Source organism: Drosophila subpulchrella, unplaced genomic scaffold (genome assembly GCF_014743375.2).
Source record: "Drosophila subpulchrella strain 33 F10 #4 breed RU33 unplaced genomic scaffold, RU_Dsub_v1.1 Primary Assembly Seq354, whole genome shotgun sequence".
In the NCBI taxonomy this organism is placed as follows: Eukaryota; Metazoa; Arthropoda; class Insecta; order Diptera; family Drosophilidae; genus Drosophila; species Drosophila subpulchrella.
In genome coordinates, this window is record NW_023665577.1 from 10,915,691 (window position 1) to 10,933,073 (window position 17,383).

At 42.8% G+C, this 17,383-nt stretch overlaps 4 protein-coding genes across 5 annotated transcripts in view; all 4 read left to right on the forward strand.

The window, feature by feature from the left end:
- LOC119560810 (probable muscarinic acetylcholine receptor gar-1) overlaps nucleotides 1–9,740 on the forward strand; it is a 30,912-nt gene extending 21,172 nt beyond the window's left edge. Inside the window, exons 2-5 of one of the 2 annotated variants that reach the window (XM_037874447.1) lie at nucleotides 4,690–4,990; nucleotides 5,162–5,604; nucleotides 5,925–6,848; nucleotides 7,656–9,740. In XM_037874447.1, coding sequence (XP_037730375.1) covers nucleotides 4,881–4,990; nucleotides 5,162–5,604; nucleotides 5,925–6,848; nucleotides 7,656–8,443 — 2,265 coding nt within the window. In that variant the 5' untranslated portion in view covers nucleotides 4,690–4,880 and the 3' untranslated portion in view covers nucleotides 8,444–9,740. Of the gene's footprint in view, nucleotides 1–4,689; nucleotides 4,991–5,161; nucleotides 5,605–5,924 lie in introns of both variants that reach the window. The other variant, XM_037874446.1, reaches the window with a different exon arrangement.
- A 358-nt stretch (nucleotides 9,741–10,098) lies between these two features.
- On the forward strand, nucleotides 10,099–12,336 carry LOC119560825 (fatty-acid amide hydrolase 2-A). Its single transcript, XM_037874471.1, has 6 exons — nucleotides 10,099–10,461; nucleotides 10,537–10,762; nucleotides 10,836–11,347; nucleotides 11,402–11,527; nucleotides 11,596–11,868; nucleotides 11,928–12,336. The coding sequence occupies exons 1-6, from the start codon at nucleotides 10,291–10,293 to the stop codon at nucleotides 12,219–12,221; spliced, it is 1,602 nt and encodes a 533-aa protein (XP_037730399.1). The 5' UTR covers nucleotides 10,099–10,290; the 3' UTR covers nucleotides 12,222–12,336.
- Nucleotides 12,337–12,557: 221 nt separating this feature from the next.
- LOC119560826 lies at nucleotides 12,558–13,232 on the forward strand. Its single transcript, XM_037874472.1, has 4 exons — nucleotides 12,558–12,667; nucleotides 12,725–12,760; nucleotides 12,814–13,003; nucleotides 13,055–13,232. The coding sequence occupies exons 1-4, from the start codon at nucleotides 12,632–12,634 to the stop codon at nucleotides 13,183–13,185; spliced, it is 393 nt and encodes a 130-aa protein (XP_037730400.1). The 5' UTR covers nucleotides 12,558–12,631; the 3' UTR covers nucleotides 13,186–13,232.
- Nucleotides 13,233–13,704: 472 nt separating this feature from the next.
- Nucleotides 13,705–16,476, forward strand: LOC119560902 (fatty-acid amide hydrolase 2-A). Its single transcript, XM_037874600.1, has 4 exons — nucleotides 13,705–13,911; nucleotides 14,378–14,821; nucleotides 14,883–15,578; nucleotides 16,017–16,476. Exons 1-4 carry the CDS (start codon nucleotides 13,732–13,734, stop codon nucleotides 16,305–16,307), a joined length of 1,611 nt encoding a protein of 536 aa, XP_037730528.1. The 5' UTR covers nucleotides 13,705–13,731; the 3' UTR covers nucleotides 16,308–16,476.
- Nucleotides 16,477–17,383: the final 907 nt, after the last annotated feature.

The window sequence follows — 17,383 nt, forward strand, 5'->3', positions numbered from 1 at the left end:
TGAAGTATTTAAAAGCATTTATATAAACTCAAATTTAAGAAACTTCTTTAAGAACTCGTAATCTTACACCTTGATTTAATATATCAGGCTTACTAAACAAAAATCTAAAAAATGTCATTTTATTTTTAAAATTGAAAACCTTCTTTTAGTTTAACATGCAGAAAAAAACCTTATAATAAAAAATAGTTTTTCAAATCTCAATTAGGTGTTAAAAACCGTTCATACCTGTTTTATAATACTTTAATCATTTCCATATTTAAAACCATTTTTTTTGTGAATGTGCCATAGTTTTTTTACTGTGCACCCTACAATTCGCGGGCTGACGTAGCTGAAATTGAAGTTGCCCATGCGAGGCAGACAATTGACAGGGTGGCAGCCCGAAATTATTCATCACGTTGTGCGTCTCTAATATTTATTTAAAATTTTACTTTGATTAAAATGCGCGTGCCAAGTAGTTTCCAGGGAGTCAACAAAAGGCGGCCCTGGGAAGAAAAAAGAAGAATGTTAATCTAGACCCCAGGAGCGAGATGAATTAAACAGAAGCGAGAAAAGAGCTTGAAATGGAAGTGGCTGTGGATGTAGAGTAAAGAGCCTGAACGTTTTGTAATTAAAACTTGCCGGGCGCACTTGCACAAGTTGATTATGCGGCACAGAGACCGGTTTTCCCTGGCCGTAAGGCCCCCCTCCTTTTTCCATTTCCCCCAACCCCTCCCCTTTCTACCGTCATTCCGGCAAGAGAATGCTGTCAAAATCATAATCTGCGGCCAGGGGTTTTTGGTTCACAAAAGAACGCCATGGCCGTTGACAGTTTTTGACGCTCCAGAATGCCAAACCAGCATCATCATCGTACCTTTCGGTTGGCGGGATTATGGATGCAGCCTTCAAAGCTCTTGGGGATGCCAATATTACCGCATGATTGGAAGCCGCTAACCGACATTGCATGGGGCATTGTGCAGGCAATTAACGCAAGACCACGCCAAATCCTGATTGGAGACCCACATGCCTGGTAAACAGGATCAAAAACCCAAAAAAAAAAAAGAGGAGAAACGAAGCACCGGTTCAAGTGCCAATCAAATCTGGGGACTTCCATTATCTTTCCTGATGAATTTCGCAGCCCTTTTGTTGTCTTGATTAAATTAGTTTTCATTACTTGCCGAATAAAAGTCGAGAAAGGACGAGGCACGGCAGCAAGGACAACGGCTGGCTTACACATTTAATAAGTTTATTAAATGGCAAAAAAGCTGGAAAGCGGCAAAAGGCAAAAGCGGGTTATTATGGCAACAAGAGGGAGCGAAATCTTATCTAACAAGGGGGTTATCCTACCGACTTGGATCTCAATCCCTTTTTTATTGCTCTCCCTTTTGCACCTGGCACCTGGCAAAAGCTGCGCGACATAATTGCTGATTTAAGGTGCTGCTGCTGCCTTCACTCCTGCCTTTTCCCCGGATCCTTTGGGCCCTGCCAGCCATTCAGGCAAACACATTGCTTACATATTTCATTTTCTGAGCGCACGCCAAGAATGCCAACAACTTTGAGTTGTGCAAACAAAGCTAACGGCCCGGCTATAGTCCCCACTGAAAACCCACTACTTCCTATAGGCCCCCCACTCTCCAGACCGTGTGTCATTCGTGTGGTAACCTCGATTCCGACTTAAGCCCGAGCTATGTCCGCTGCAGGGAGAGGCGAGATATGAAAGGCCAGAATGCAATAGAAGCCCCACGAAACTCTTGTGAAAACTGTACTGTGAACAATTTGTTTGAAAATATTTCATTTTTTTAACTTTCACAAAGGGAATAAAGGTACTACACACGAATACAAACATAAAAGTACGACTTTATTATGTGATCCCATACTTGATGTTTCCAAAACAACAACTTGGGAATTATAAAGAAATATTGTGCATATTTATTTCACAGTCCTATTTCGGTGCTTTCACTTTTAGTTTTAAGTAGGGAGAGTATATTATAGGCCATTATTCCAATATTTATTATTCGTTATAAGCAAATCAGTACTTTATAAAGGGATAAAAAGATATTTTTTAAATGTACATATTTGAACAGAATAGCTTACATAACTAAGACCAACAAGTGTCTTCTGTTTTAAGGCATTTCCCCCCACATTTTAAATAAAAGTTAACAAAATTTAAAACATTTTTCCGCGTAGTGTATAAAACTTAAAGTTGCCATGACAACCGGAACCTGTAACGGAGTCACCACCCCGCCAGATCAACGCTTTGATCTTACAGCTTTCTATAGCTTTCTGTTTTTGTTGTGTGGTCAACTTGGAACTCCAGGACTTCCATGGAAAGGGACCAGGAAAATGAGCAGGAAACGCGCCGTTCAACAGTGTGGTCAACTAGACAAAGGCTTAAGGTCCTTAAGCGGGATTATTACTTCACGTGTTGTGTGGCGAGAATGCTTCTGTGCCACTGGGAGTTAGTAAAAGGTTATTACGACATAGTTGGGGAAAACCGCGGTTGGGGAGTGCAGTTTAACCGACAGGGACGTAGGGACATAACAGAGCACTTATCGAATACAAGTCAGTAAAACACTTTGTTTTAAGGGAATAAGGGTTGTCAATAAGAGTAACTGGTTATAAAAATAAACTGAATAAGTTTCTAATAATAAGGAGTAGTCAATTACATTCAAGATATACAAAATAAATATACTATTGCCAAGAATAACTCTCATAACTTGCTCTATAAATTACCTTCTTACCCTCTAATCCCACAATCAACAACCTGCTAATTGTAATGGCACTTGGCAACCTTTTATAGCGACTCAACCCATTTAAAAGATTTAAGCACTTTCTGGCGAGAACTTCAGGCAATCAAAGCGCTTAACCCGCACACTCTTCCCGGGGATAGCCCTCAATTAGCATAGAAATGGGAACAGCTCCTTGATTTGGGTTTGGTTGAAGGTTCCCTTTCGGGTTTCCGATGACAAAAAGCGGGGGCGACACAGTCTGACAGCTGTCAACCGGGGATTGTCGCATGTGTTGGCGGATTAAGGAAGCAGCCTTTCTTACGACTAACTCGGTTAGAAGGATATCTTAGCTGTGGCAATGTTTTGGAAATTAAATGAAAACAAATTGTCTCAACTAATTCAATTTCCACTCAATCAAAGTGCCAGCGGACGTGCCGAGCTGCAAGGAAACAAGGATGCAACATTTGCAAGGATGCAACAGCGGATAACTCGATTGTCCCTTGTGGAATTTGCCTGCCAAAGAGGCCGCTCCACAAGTTTGTCCTATCGATTTGTTTGGAATTATATTTGAAAAGTTGAAAACTCAATTTCACCCTGCCGCTTTATGCTTCCACCTTGTTTCCTCCATCCTTCCTCGCAGTCCAGGCACTCTAAAAATAACAAACAACGAGGACAACTTTGGTGGATTCCTTGGGCCAAATGCAACAGTCAAGAAGTTGAGCAGCCTCTGGCCTCCGACTGACCTCAGCGGAAGAAACTTTGCCTTCTCGTGAATACGAGCATTTAGTTTTAAATAACATCAAGATAACCCAGAGGCTCTGAGGGTCGACTATGACATACGCTTAGAAAGTTTAACTAAATTAAAAAGTATGTTTAAAATGATTTGATTAAAATATTAGCTTAAAAGTTAGCAAACTAAATAGGGTTTCAAATGAATTAAAAAAAATTGGGGTCAATCTTACTAAGGGTCTAAATTATAAATTTATTTATTGAGCTTCTAATAGGCCTAATGAATTCGTATAAGTCATTAAGGATTTTTATTGGTTCAATTTGAAAAAAAAAATTTAAGAAGTTGACCATCAGCTGTACATTATGTTAAGCTTTTTTTTCTGCAATACCCACATCTTATTTTATGTATTCCTATAACTACCTACTGTTTATAAAAGTCAAACCAAAAATAGCCTTTCTTGCCAGTAGAGTTTTATGTTTCACCTCACCAAATGCCAGTCAATATAGAGTACCCTTAGTACCTTCTTTTAAAAGGTCAAGAAAATCACTGAATTCAAAAAGAGCCAGGAGATGGAAAAACAGGATGGGCGACGCCGAGCGAAGGCCGCTCGAAGCTCAAGTGGCAGAGCCATAAGCAAATCATGCCGTAACATAATGAGGCAACATAACAGAGTGGAACAGGACAAAGGAAGGACAAGAGCAGCGGCAGGAAGCAACTGCCACAAGCAAATTGCATCGCCAGTCGCCGGTCGCCAGTTAACGGTTGCAAAATTAGTTTAAACTTGGCGGAAGCGAAGACGGCCACGAAGACCACACAGAAAGAAAATTCAAAATACTAATACAGTATACAAGACCTTTAATTTAATAGCAATTGAAAACATTAAGAAACTGTTGAATATGATTATTACTTAAACTTCATATCTCATGAGAGAATATATTCTTATTCGCTGACTTAAAGCTGACATTATCTATAAAGTATGCAGCCAATAAAAATGTATGAAAAATACTAATAAAAATTTCTTATCATCCACTAAAACTCAATTCATAAATATATATAATATTTTTAGACACCAATGAAATATATAAAAATAATTTTTTTAATATAGGTATTATTTATTTCCATTTCCAAGAACTCATGTCTCATAAAAGCTTACTTTAGTAGGAATACTATTAAACTTTAATATAATTGAATGCAATTTAATATTTTCGCCAAGTGCCGACCACGGCTAAGAGCTCCTTTTGTTGCCTCTTGCAGATGCTGCACCTGACCGGAGACAAGTCCTGGCATTCCGTGGAGGCAATGTAAGCATTCCGGGACAACCGTCGACGACAGCACATTAAGGAGGAACAACTTGAAATTACCATAAAGACCGCAGAGGTCGGGGAGACCAGGGAGCGGGGAGGAACGGGGAGCGGGACGAGCGGGCAGAGGGCGGAGCGGTAGAGATGCGGTCGCTTAACAAGTCCGCGGGCGGAGGCGAGGAGGAGCTGTCTGGCCTCAATGGCAACTCCAGCGACTCCATCTATACCATCAAGAACAAGTGGATCACCGACTGGTGAGTAATAGAATAGTGGCTTAATAGAATAAAGGCGCCTTTTGCAAGTAGTAATATCTGTATAATGCAGAAAACTTTGTCACAACGTCTTTTTAGAAAATAAAGGAAGAAAATATGAATATTTCTGTTTAGTCTTATTAAAAGGTTTTATTATATATTTTCCATCTTTAGGAGCCTCAGAAAGGAGCGCGATAAGCTGTGCAGCGTCATCTTTAAACGAGCCCTGACCCACACAGAGTGCAAGCGTCTGTTGGAGGCGGCGAAGATCTATGGCGAGAGTAGTGACTTCAGTTCCTGGTCGGTAAATGATCAGCTGCAATGGTACCGGAACTTCGATGTCAACAATACCAACCTTTTGCTGGGCCTGAGAAATCAGTCCTTGGATGGCGGTTCCACCATGTCGGGATCCAATTCCGACTCGGAGATCCTGGGACCCGTTCTACCACCATTTGCCCTGTGGCAGACGATACTGATTGCCATTTGCCTGGCCATCTGCATCATTCTGACGGTGGGCGGTAATATCCTGGTGCTTTTAGCCTTTATCGTGGACAGGAATATCCGGCAGCCGAGCAACTACTTCATTGCCTCGCTGGCAGCCACGGATATGCTGATAGGTAAGAACTTACTAGAAATTTTGGAAGTATTAAAAAAATATTATCCCAATATACTGGGGGGGTGCCACACAAATCACTTGGGTTTAGAAGTCTGTTTTAAATGTAATTTTTTTAATTGCCTTTAAGTATGCAACAAATTAAGCATAGCTGTATTTCTGAATGATTTGATTGTAATTTGCATTTGAAATATATCATTGCATACTTTTAAACACCTAAAGTATCATTTTAAAGTGATATCAGAACCCTATTGATTTGTGTGTAACCCATTATATCTTACTTACATCACAATAAATTACAAAATCCTCTGTTTATTATTTCAGGAACTGTTTCGATGCCCTTCTATACGATATATGTCCTAAAGGGCTACTGGGACCTGGGTCCGATGCTTTGCGATCTGTGGCTCTCCGTGGACTACACGGTCTGTCTGGTGTCCCAGTACACGGTGCTATTGATCACCATAGATCGCTACTGTTCGGTGAAGATCGCCGCCAAGTACCGGAGTTGGAGAACGCGAACGCGGGTGATCTACATGGTGACGATCACTTGGATCATACCCGCCCTGCTCTTCTTCATCTCGATCTTTGGTTGGGAGCACTTCACCGGCAAGCGGGACCTGCTTCCCGGTCAGTGTGCCGTTCAGTTCCTCAAGGATCCCATCTTCAATACAGCCCTGATCATTGGTTACTACTGGACCACGCTGATCGTGCTCTTCGTTTTATATGCTGGAATCTACAAGACAGCCTATGATATGCAAAAACGCAGTGAGGCCAAGCAGCGGAAAATGCAATCCATGGTGGCCCTGAGTGCAGGGGCCATGTCCGGGATGGCAGGTCATGCAGCTGGCATTGGGGTCATTGAAGAGAAAATCCTAAAGACGAAGGTGGAGCTGGGAGGGGATCAGACCGATTTGGATAGTGCCTGCACCACTGTGATCAAGCGGTTGAGTGGATCGGGCCAGGCGAATCCCCTGGCCGCAGCCGCCGAGGAGGTGGAGAAGATGACGCCGGAGCAGAGGAGGGCTTCGGCAGCAAAAATCCAAGAGGAGACCAAGAAACGAGAGGCGGCGGTGGAAGCGGAGAAAAGCGAACGATCCAGCAGTCCGGCCTTCGATTCCGATGAGGAATCCTCCGTCAACCAGGCCCAACAGCTGATCACCCAGCAGAAGCTGAACAACATGAGGAAACGTTCCTCCATTGGCCTGGTCTTTGGGGCACAGGCCGCCCTGCTGGCCACGCGGGGCAAAGGTAACTTGCAGAAGAGCACCACCAACTCCAAGTCCATCGAGGCCATGCACCAGTACCACCACCACCACCAACAGCACCACCATAACCAGAGTCCGTTGCAGCGGGCGCAGAGCAAGGAAGAGGTGCGCTCCCTGCACCACCAGAACCAGCAGAATCCACACCACCAATACCAGAGCCACCAGTCGAACCCACCGCTGGACAGGCCCAAACGCACCTCCTGCTCCACCCTGTCCCAGATAGCCGAGCATGATCGTTTGGTCGACCTGTCCGCTCCCCCTTCATTGCTCAACGCCAGCGGTGATCCCCTGTCCCCCGTGGATCTGGCCCCCATCGAGGTGCCCAGTGATGAAGTGCATCAGGGTCTGGTGCAGACCATATTGCCGCCCCCCGACGCCTTTCAGTGCCCCACCCCGCTGTCCGAGGACTATTCGGATCGTCCCTTTGGCAATAGTTCGGGTAATAGCGATCTTGCTTTGACCTATGACCTGATGACCAACTCGGAGCTGCGGTACATGGACGAGAGCTCCGCCATGCTGGCCACGACGACCTCCCTCAATGACAGTGTCCAGGGAAAGCCACCTCTACCAGTCCTGCCTCCACCACCGCCCGCACGCCGAAATCCACCAAAACCGAACCGAAGTCAGTCCCCCAGCCAAAACCAGAGTCCCAAAAGCCAAAGCCAAAGCCTGAGCCTGAGCCTCAACCTGAATCCGAATCACAACCAGAATCAGAACCAGAATAAGAGTCAAAGTCAGAGTTCCGAGGAGGCGGTGGCCATTGAAAAACGTCTTCTCGTCTCGTACACAGGCATCGAGGACTTTGCCAAGGTCCGGCGGGAGAGCTGCATCGAGGCCATCTGCCTGCTGGATGTCCCCGGGAAGCTGACGGCCGACTGTCCCCATCGGCGGGCCTCCAGTCCCATGGAGACGAGCAGCAAGGATGCCATACTCTACTCCCCAATGCCACCGATACCGATGCCACTCTCCCCCAAGGTCAAGACTTCAACGCCCCAGTCGGCGGCAGCTACTCCACCACCACCGCCACCACAGATCCTGGAGCGGATCGAGGAGCGGGAAATCTCGGATTGTAATACTAACAAGATGGCCTCCACCTCGGGCACCACCAGCAGTACAGGTGGTGGCGGAGGAGGAGGAGGATGTGGAGCCACCAAAGTGGAGCCGCAGGAGGAGGATGCTGCCAGGGAGGAGAAGGGTTTGGCCGCCAGTCGAAACTCCAGCAAGAGGGCCTTCATCCACTCGATAGGCAAGCACTTCAAGAGCAAGAAGGCCCTACCGCTGATCCTTGGAGTGGGTGGTCGCCAGAAGTCCAAGTCGGAGAATCGTGCCCGCAAAGCGTTCCGCACGATCTCATTCATTTTGGGCTGCTTCGTCGCCTGCTGGACACCCTACCATGTGCTGGCCCTGGTCGAGGGATTCTGCCGGCATCCGCCCTGCATCAATGAGCACCTCTACATGTTCTCATACTTCCTCTGCTACGCCAACAGCCCCATGAATCCCTTTTGCTACGCCCTGGCCAACCAGCAGTTCAAGAAGACCTTCACGCGCATCCTCAAGGGGGATCTGCACATGACCTAAGATGGTTTGGGATCTAGGATTGTTTTAGTTGTTTAGTTGGTGACGGAGCTAAATCCCTCGTGGATTTCCATTTGGCATTGCACTTGCGCAAAGGACCAGGCACTTGTGAGCCCCGAGAGCCTGGCCCCTCCCCCAATACCCAAATACCCGAAACCTTTTTAGGCCCATAAGTTTTCTATACTATATCATCCATCGAAGTGCTCCGCTAAATGGAATATCCCTGGGATCTCGGCCACCAACAAAATATTAGAACCGAACACTTATTGAATTCAAAATTTAATCGGTGGTTGAGGAAGAGTTATCTGTAAGTAGCCAAAGGTGTGTGCAGTAGTTAGAATCGCTTGGGGGGGAAAAAACATGCAGGTTTGGGATACATCTAGGTCTAGGGAGTGGCACTAAGTGGGGAGAAATGTTTTAGACAATAAATATTTTAATGTTAATAACCAATCTATGATAACCATGCAAAATATATAATATGATAGTTAATAACATACCATATAAAGTAAGCATAAGAATATACAACACACTTACCGAGACTAGAAACCCCACACACCGAAACATTCAAACATATCCCTAAATAGAGAAGAGCGCATTTTGTTGTTCCCCAGAATATATCAATCAAAAGCATACATATGAATGGGATAGCCGATAAGAAACCAAAGAAACACCCTTTGAGGGAGATGGAACTTAAAACCCTTTGGACGGTGACATTTCGTCGAACACTATCAAAAAGTACCTAATTTTGCTTTAGAACATTTTTAGACTTTTTTACTTTGGCAGTTATTTTGGTAGATAATAGAAATTAGCGTATTGCAAAAATATAAACTGTGTTCAACTGTTTCGACGAATGGTTGCCGTCGTAGGGTTAAGCACTTCGATTTAAATCCTGCAGCAGATATACGATTTTAAAAATACAAAAACCCAACAAACATACCCACATAATTGTCTATGGATATATGCCAGACAAGTTCAACAGTTTTGTGTGAATATTCATGAGTGTAGAGCATACAAAGATACATACATATAGCTACATAGATGTCAATTTTTGCGCAAGCCAGCAACTATACTTATAACGGATATATAGACGTCTCCTTAGCGCCTTTGCCAAGTTGCCTAACTGAGTTCACTCTCATTCTGATACTCTCTGTCCTCGGTTGAAGTACTTTGTTATTTGTTAACCGTTTCGTTAACCGATTCGATTCGTTTTCCAGTTAATAATGTGCTAAACGAGTTTTTGCCTTTGTTGAACGTTTCCTTTTAGCACGTAAGTGATAAGTGTAACAATAACTAAAATTATTACTAAATAAATACATGAATGAATAATGGCATTTTTCATGACAAAGGGAACTTAAGCTATATTTGGGGATGATTATAATCTTTATGATTGTATTTCTGGAGCCATACAGACTGAATTTACTTAAACTTAATATTTTTTTTGTATATATATTGTTGGAATCTTAAAAAATTATTTTATTTTTTTGGTTCTTTTTCAAAAGTTTTCTTCAACACTTTTTAGGAAATAGTTGTTTTGGAAAGCTTTTTACTAGCATTTTTCGAAAATCAGAACAACCCAAGTTTTTACAATGCTGGAGAATGCCTGACCCAGCTAACTTCGAAATTAAATTCAAATTTAAAACAAGGGAAAATACGTGTGAGTGCCGATCGCCACGCGTAGTCCACGATCCGCAGTCGAAGAGCTCGGTGGTGTTCCAGGTGCAGTGCCAGTCCCCACTTTCAGTTTCACTTCAGAGGCGATTCAGCTACAGCTAATCCACTTCCCCTGAGTTCCGAGCGAAGTCCGCCGATTTGAATACAAGCACCTTTTGGTGACCCACAGCCTGCTCGAAATGGAGATCATTCTACGATTGTTGGCCTTTGTGCTGAATGCCTTTGGCATGCTGGTGAACAAGATATTGGATTTGGTACTGCCACGTCAGAAGCCCAAATACCCGGGCATTCGTAATCCCCTGCTCAAGAAGTCCGTAATTGAACTGGTCACCCATTTGCGACGCGGTGAGGTGAGTCTCCAAGTCCAATTACGTCATTCGTGTGGAGCATTTGCAAGTCATACATGTTTTGGGGTTTGATTCCAGATCACCTCGGTGGAGTTGGTAAGCGCATATATAGCACGAGTCCAGGAGGTCAATCCCTCTTTGAATGCCGTCATCGAGGATCGGTTCGAGGCTGCTCTGCAGGATGCCAGACTGGCGGACCAGTTCATCGCAAAGGCGAGCTCAGAGTTCGATCGGGTGGCCCTGTACACCAAGTATCCCATTCTGGGCATACCCTTTACAGTCAAGGAATCGTGCGGTCTTAAGGGTGAGCTTACTAGAATTAAAATACCGTGAAACAGGGATATTCAATAAAATACTATTACCAACCTGTTTTCCAGGATTATCCTTCGCCGTGGGCAGTCTTGCTCGCAAGAATATGAAAGCTGCCCAGGATGGCGAGGTGGTAGAGCTAGTTCGGGCTGCCGGTGGCATACCCCTTCTGGTATCTGCCAATCCCGAGTTTTGCATGAGTTTCGAGACGAGCAACAATATCCAGGGGCGTTGCCTAAACCCCTACGACCTGAAACGCACTTCCGCCGGATCTTCGGGTGGCGAGGGATCCTTGAATGGTAGTGGAGCCACTACTTTTGGAGTGGGCTCCGATATCAGCGGTTCCATTCGCCTGCCTGCCTTGTTCTGCGGTGTTTTTGGCCACAAGCCCACTGGTGGACTTACAACGGTCAAGGGACACTTCCCATACTCACTGACGGACAAGAAGTTCCCGAAGATGCTGCAGATTGGTCCCATCACAAGATTCGCCAGGGATTTGCCTTTGCTGTTAGAAATCATGGCGGGCGATAACAAGCACAAGCTGAAAATGTCAGAACCAGTGGCCCTGAAGGACATGAAGGTGGGGGTTCTTTAATAATCAGAAAAATAGTAGTGGTATATCTCTATATCTTAGGTATACTATGCCTTTGGGTACTCGGGATTTAACTCTCTTACCCATCCCGCGGTGGACTTTGATATTAAGCTGGCCATTACCAAGGCCGTCAAGTGCTTGGAAAGCGGCGGAGTTCAGGCCAAGAAGGTATGAATAGTCTTATAATGAAATAAGAATTTTTAGTAGTTCCCGGAATATTCTGACTCTTCCAATAGTTGGATCTTAAATTCCTCAGCAACTCTCTGGAGGTTGCCCTGGTTTCTCTGGTGGACTTGAAGGGACTGCCCAGTATTGTGACCCAGCGTGCAGATCGGGATCCCTCGATGCGTTTGCTGATGGTGGAGCTCTTCAATAGCATTATAGGTCACTCGATCTTCACCAAAGAGGCGATGGTTCTCGAGGTGATGAAGCGTTTCAATGGCCTAATGGCCTCTGGCAACATGGAGGAGTATCGCGCAGATGTCCAGAAGATCAAAAGCCATTTGAATGTGAGTAACTAGGTTACTCATTCTATGTAGCTTTATTGACCATCTAAAATCCCGAACAGCAACTACTTGGCACTCGAGGAGTCCTCATCCTGCCCACCTTCCACACCAGCGCCCTCTGCTTCCACACCTCACTGTTGAATGTCACGGGGATCGATAATATGCTGCTCTTCAACGTCCTTGGCCTGCCCGCCACCCATGTGCCCATGGGGATTAGCCAAAGGGGGATGCCAATTGGGTTACAGGTGGTGGCCGCCCAATATCAGGACAAGCTCTGCCTAAAGGTCGCCGCCGAGCTAGAGGCCGTCTTCCACGGATGGGTGCCACCGGTCCCACATGCCACCGACACCAAGTGAAGATCCCTATTCTATCCAGTTAAGGTTAAAGGTTAAAATTTGTTTAAAGTTCTAGTAGTGTTGTATAGATAAAAGTGAAGTTCTTTAATATATATATATAGGCCATCAAATTTTATTTATTGTGGAATCTTATTTTTTAAAACTGAATGGTAATATTTCTAAAATTATTACACTACGATTTTTTCCTTTTTCAATAATAAACAATTGTAACAAAAAAATGTAATGAAATTTTATGAAAAGCCCCATTAAAACTGATGACAATGAGTTAAAAATCCCTGATGTTATCTTGACTGACCACCGATGTTTGAACCAACTGGCCACTCTAAAATCGATATGATCGCTTTCTTTGACACTTCCGATTATTAAAAGCCTCGAAAAATTCACAATTTTCAATTCAGGTATTCTTTAAAATGGGCAATAGATTTGGAACTACACGTAACGGTTCTGTAAGTAATAAGGTACTTAATTTGTTAAGCGTTTCGACAATTGAATTTATGTCGCAGGTGAACTCTAATCACCGAAATTATGTGGAAATTCGTGTAAGTGCATAATACCCCTTGTAGACATTCCTTTAATTATTGGTAACCTTCAGACGGACCAAGGAGTATATCGAATAGGTGTAAGAAGACCACGTGGTTCTGGAAATATCTATGTGCGCGGGCGAGGAAGCATCTACGTGCGAGGTCGTGGCAGAACCTATGGTACTTGGAGTACCCATGTCCGTAGTGGATATGTGAGCTTTGAAAGGACCAATGAACGAGGATTTCGCAGCTCTAACGCAAGTAACCTATACGGAATACATTTTTACGAACTTTTATAATCGGTACAACCAGTTAATCAGGATTTGGCGGCAGTCGAGGAGGCAGATGATGAGGCTTCGGAACTAGAAGACAACTCGGGCGTCGATATTGTAGAATCATCATCAACTGATGGGGACTTCGAAGATGCTGAGGAAAGCAGCTAATTGAAGTCAGGAAATGTTAAATCCCAAAAATACGCGTATTGTAATAAAAAAGACTTGTAATTCTGCAATGTCAAGTTAGAAGTAGTTCTAAAGCTATTATCATTTTCGTTAATATTTATTACAATTTAAGCAATAGAGAGATTTCCATAAATAGGATCTGCTGGATTTTTGTAAATTATTCTATTTGTGCACATGATAAATTTAAACTGGTAAGGTTAAAACTCCCTTAAAAATATGTGCCACGTTTAAAAATATCAAGGTACTTAACTTACCGCCAAAGTTGAATCGGTTATACAATGTGCCTGTGTGTGATTTTGATCGTAAGGTTGGAATACACACTCTCCCGCTCTCACTTCCGTAATGTTTTCGTTTTGTATTAACTCTCTCAATCTCCAGACCCTTCCACCTTATCACCAACCTTCCTATGGAGATCCGACTCTCCTCTCCGCTCTTTAATTTGGCAGACCGGCTGACTGAATGGCTGGGTTCGGTCTCATATTTTTTCATTCTCTCCCCGGACGCCCTCTCAATCGGTTCTTGTGCGCAATGGAAATATTTCTACGATTTATAGTGATCTTTGTGAAGGCATTCGCCTGGATAATTTCTCCGCTTCTGGACACAATTGTTTATCCTCCAAAATCCAAAAGGACTCTAATACCACCAGTTAAAAGCCGCCTGCTCACACTCAGCGTTCAGGAACTGCGGAAACGCCTTCGATCCCGGCAGGTAAAGATTATGTAGATATATACAATCGGTATTACCTTACAGAACCAATATTTTGAATCAAATTCGGGTGAACTTCCAAAGTCCAACTTTCATAACATGAACAATCTGCATGCTCTTACTTCCTTAACTTTACTATTTCAACATTTTTAATTCATCTCAACTTAGCAAAGCTATGAATGAATCAGTGTAAATGAGTAATTCCTCCTCAAAATAAAGTCAACCATTAAAAATATATGCGTACTTTTTATGTTTTACTACATAAAAAGTAAAAATAGATTTCCTTAATAATTATAAGCCATATAGCGAATTATTTTTACTAAAAAGTTGGGATTTGTTAACAATTTTTCTTATCGCAATCTAAGTGCCATAACCCATCCCCTGAGCCCAAATTATTTGACAAACATATCTACAAATAATGTTCGCTAATAATGACTCGTAATCAAATTTAATTATATTCCATATTCAGTTGACTTCTGTGGAACTGGTGCGCACATATATCGAGCGTATAGAAGCTGTAAACAAACATTTAAATGCACTGGTTGAATCTCGTTTTACGGCTGCCCTGGAGGAAGCCAACGAAACCGATGACCTCATAGCCAGCTGCCAATCCGCATCGGATGTGGAGAAGCTATTCGAAGAGCGTCCATTGCTGGGACTTCCAGTGACCATAAAAGAATCGTGTGCCCTTGAGGGCATGACCTTTGCCGTGGGCAGTCTGTACAGAAAGAATATTAAAGCCAAAGCTGATGGTGAAACAGTGAAGCGTTTAAAGACAGCTGGAGCCATTCCTCTCCTGATTTCGGCCACTCCCGAATATTGCTTCAGCATCGAGACGGATACATTACTGAACGGGCCATGTCTGAATCCCTATGATTTCGAAAGGACCCCTGGTGGCAGTTCTGGAGGAGAGGTAAGATTGGTCTCGATTTCCATTGAAAATACTTGTTTTTAATATTTCAAAATATTTCTAGGGTTCTTTGAATGCAGCTGGAGCCTCTCTTTTCGGCATAGGCTCAGATATTGGAGGTTCTATTCGCATTCCCAGCTTGTATTGCGGCATCTTCGGGCACAAACCAAGTGGAGGAGTAGTCTCCGTTAAGGGGCACTTTCCCAACTCCAAAGACCCAAATATCGAACACTATCTGGTGGAGGGACCCATGACCCGATTCGCCGGGGATCTATCCGAATTGCTGCAAGTTATGGCGGGCAAAGAAAACTCAGCCAAATTGCGGTTAAACGAACCTGTCCAACTGAATCAGATTAAAGTGCAGTATGCGCTGGGCTTCGAGGGAGTCAATGGATGGATGCACACGTCAGTGGATAAGGATATAAGAGGGGCAATTTGCAGAGCGACCACGCACTTGAAGACGCTCGGTTTGGAGGTAAAGAAAGCTAATTTACACAATCTCAAGAATTCGATGGAGATGGCATTAGCTGGAATAGCTGGACAAGATTTAATGGACTATCTATTGGTGGATGGCGAAGCAGAGGGATCGAACAAAGTGCTTAAAACTTTGTGGGAGATGCTAAAAAGTTTTGGAGGTCATTCGAGATATACGACCAACGCTCTGATCTTTGAACTAATGCGCCGCACTGGAGCCTTCATGTCAGAATCAAAGATGAATCTTTATATTGAAGAATCACGAGGTCTGATCGGGGAGTTCGCGGTGAGTGATAATTTATCTAGAACGCCATCTTTGGCTAATCCCATTCGTACTAACTGTTCAAATATAATACGTATTATCTGTAATAATTACGATGTAAGTACGTAATTATTAATTAAAAATAATTACAATGTAAGGAGGTAATTATTACAGATAATATTATTATTATTATTATAATATTATCTGTAATAATTGCGTAATAATAATATTATCTGTAATAATTACGTACCTACATCGTAATTATTACAGATACAACATCCATTATTTTAATCACCTATAGCTACATTTACATTGACCTTTGTAGCAGATTTGATTGATTATATAAACAAGTTGAACAGTAGGTGCAGTATATAAATTATTCATACTCGTCTTACCATATTTATTTATTCTAAAAAATAATGAATGGATTTGTAAGTTTTCAAAAATATGTTCTCTTTGCAGAATTTACTTGGAGAAAATGGTGTGCTTATCTTTCCAACTCTGAATTTACCTGCTCCGAGACACAAGTGGTCAGTCATATCACTCTGGGGCGTCGATTACACCCTGATATTTAATGTTCTGGGCCTTCCCGTCACCCATGTTCCAATGGGTCTCAACGATCGCGGACTCCCCACTGGATTGTCTGTGATTGCGGGGCCGAATCAGGATCGATTGTGCCTCCGTGTGGCCGTGGAGTTGGAAAGAGCCTTCGGGGGATGGATACCGCCAGTTCCACACGACCTAGACGACTAACACAGTTACATAAAAAATGTTTGACGACCTCAGGAAGTTTTAAGAAACTCATACATCAATTCACAGAATTCTAAATCTATTTAAATTTGTTTAATATTAGTGGTTTTGTAGTGTATTTATATTCGAGATTTTTTAATGAAATTACATTTTTCGAGTAAGTTGAGTCTAATTTTTTTATTTCGCTATTTGAACTGCCCGACCTTATCGATATATTTTTTTACCCATTTCATTGGCGCGATAGCTTGTTTTCAAGGTTCTTGTCTCGGATAAAGCGTCTATGCGGCAGAAATTGAAAGCAATACAAATCTTATGTAAAAACAAATGGCTCAGAATATATTCTTGGATAAATATATGGGATATTTTGAAGATTTGATAAAAAAAATGCCTCTGGATTTTGAGAATTTTTAATTTAAGCATAGTTAAAACTAAATTAATTTATGTCAAGTCTTAAAAGACAAGGATTATACTTTAAAGAGTTGTCAAAATAAAATATTTGTAATCCCTCCTTCCATTTCTAGTTAATGGAACTTAGTAATAGGCCAAGAAACTTAAAAAATCATTACATAGTCCGTTAAATAAAATTGCTTTCAAAATTTCAAGCTAAAACAAGCCCGCGCTGTCTTCAGTGTTGATAAATACTCATCTGCGTGCACCAACAGTGGCGTTTTCAAGAAAAAAGCCAGCGGTCACACTATTCGCTTCTTTATCAAATTCGGTTATCAAATTTGGTTCGTTCATTCCGCGCTGCGCTCATTCACTCCTTCATTCATTCGTTTTTTGGATTCTGCTTCGAACGGTTGTTGTCTCTACCGCCAACCAGTTCGAAAAAAAACCTATCCCCCGCGCGAAAACCTAAGGAAATATATCTCTGGAAAATAGTACGATATATTTTCTGGCAAAACAAAACCTTAACTTTTGGATATACTTTTTACCCAAAAACGGGACTTGTGCATTGGTGAAGAGGAAGCAGAAGCACAGTAAACTGTTAATTGAACTATAAATAGTTGATCTACCAGAGAAAAAAAACAAGAAAAACTACAACCCGCGCGTTTTCTGATTAATGAATTAACGAAAAG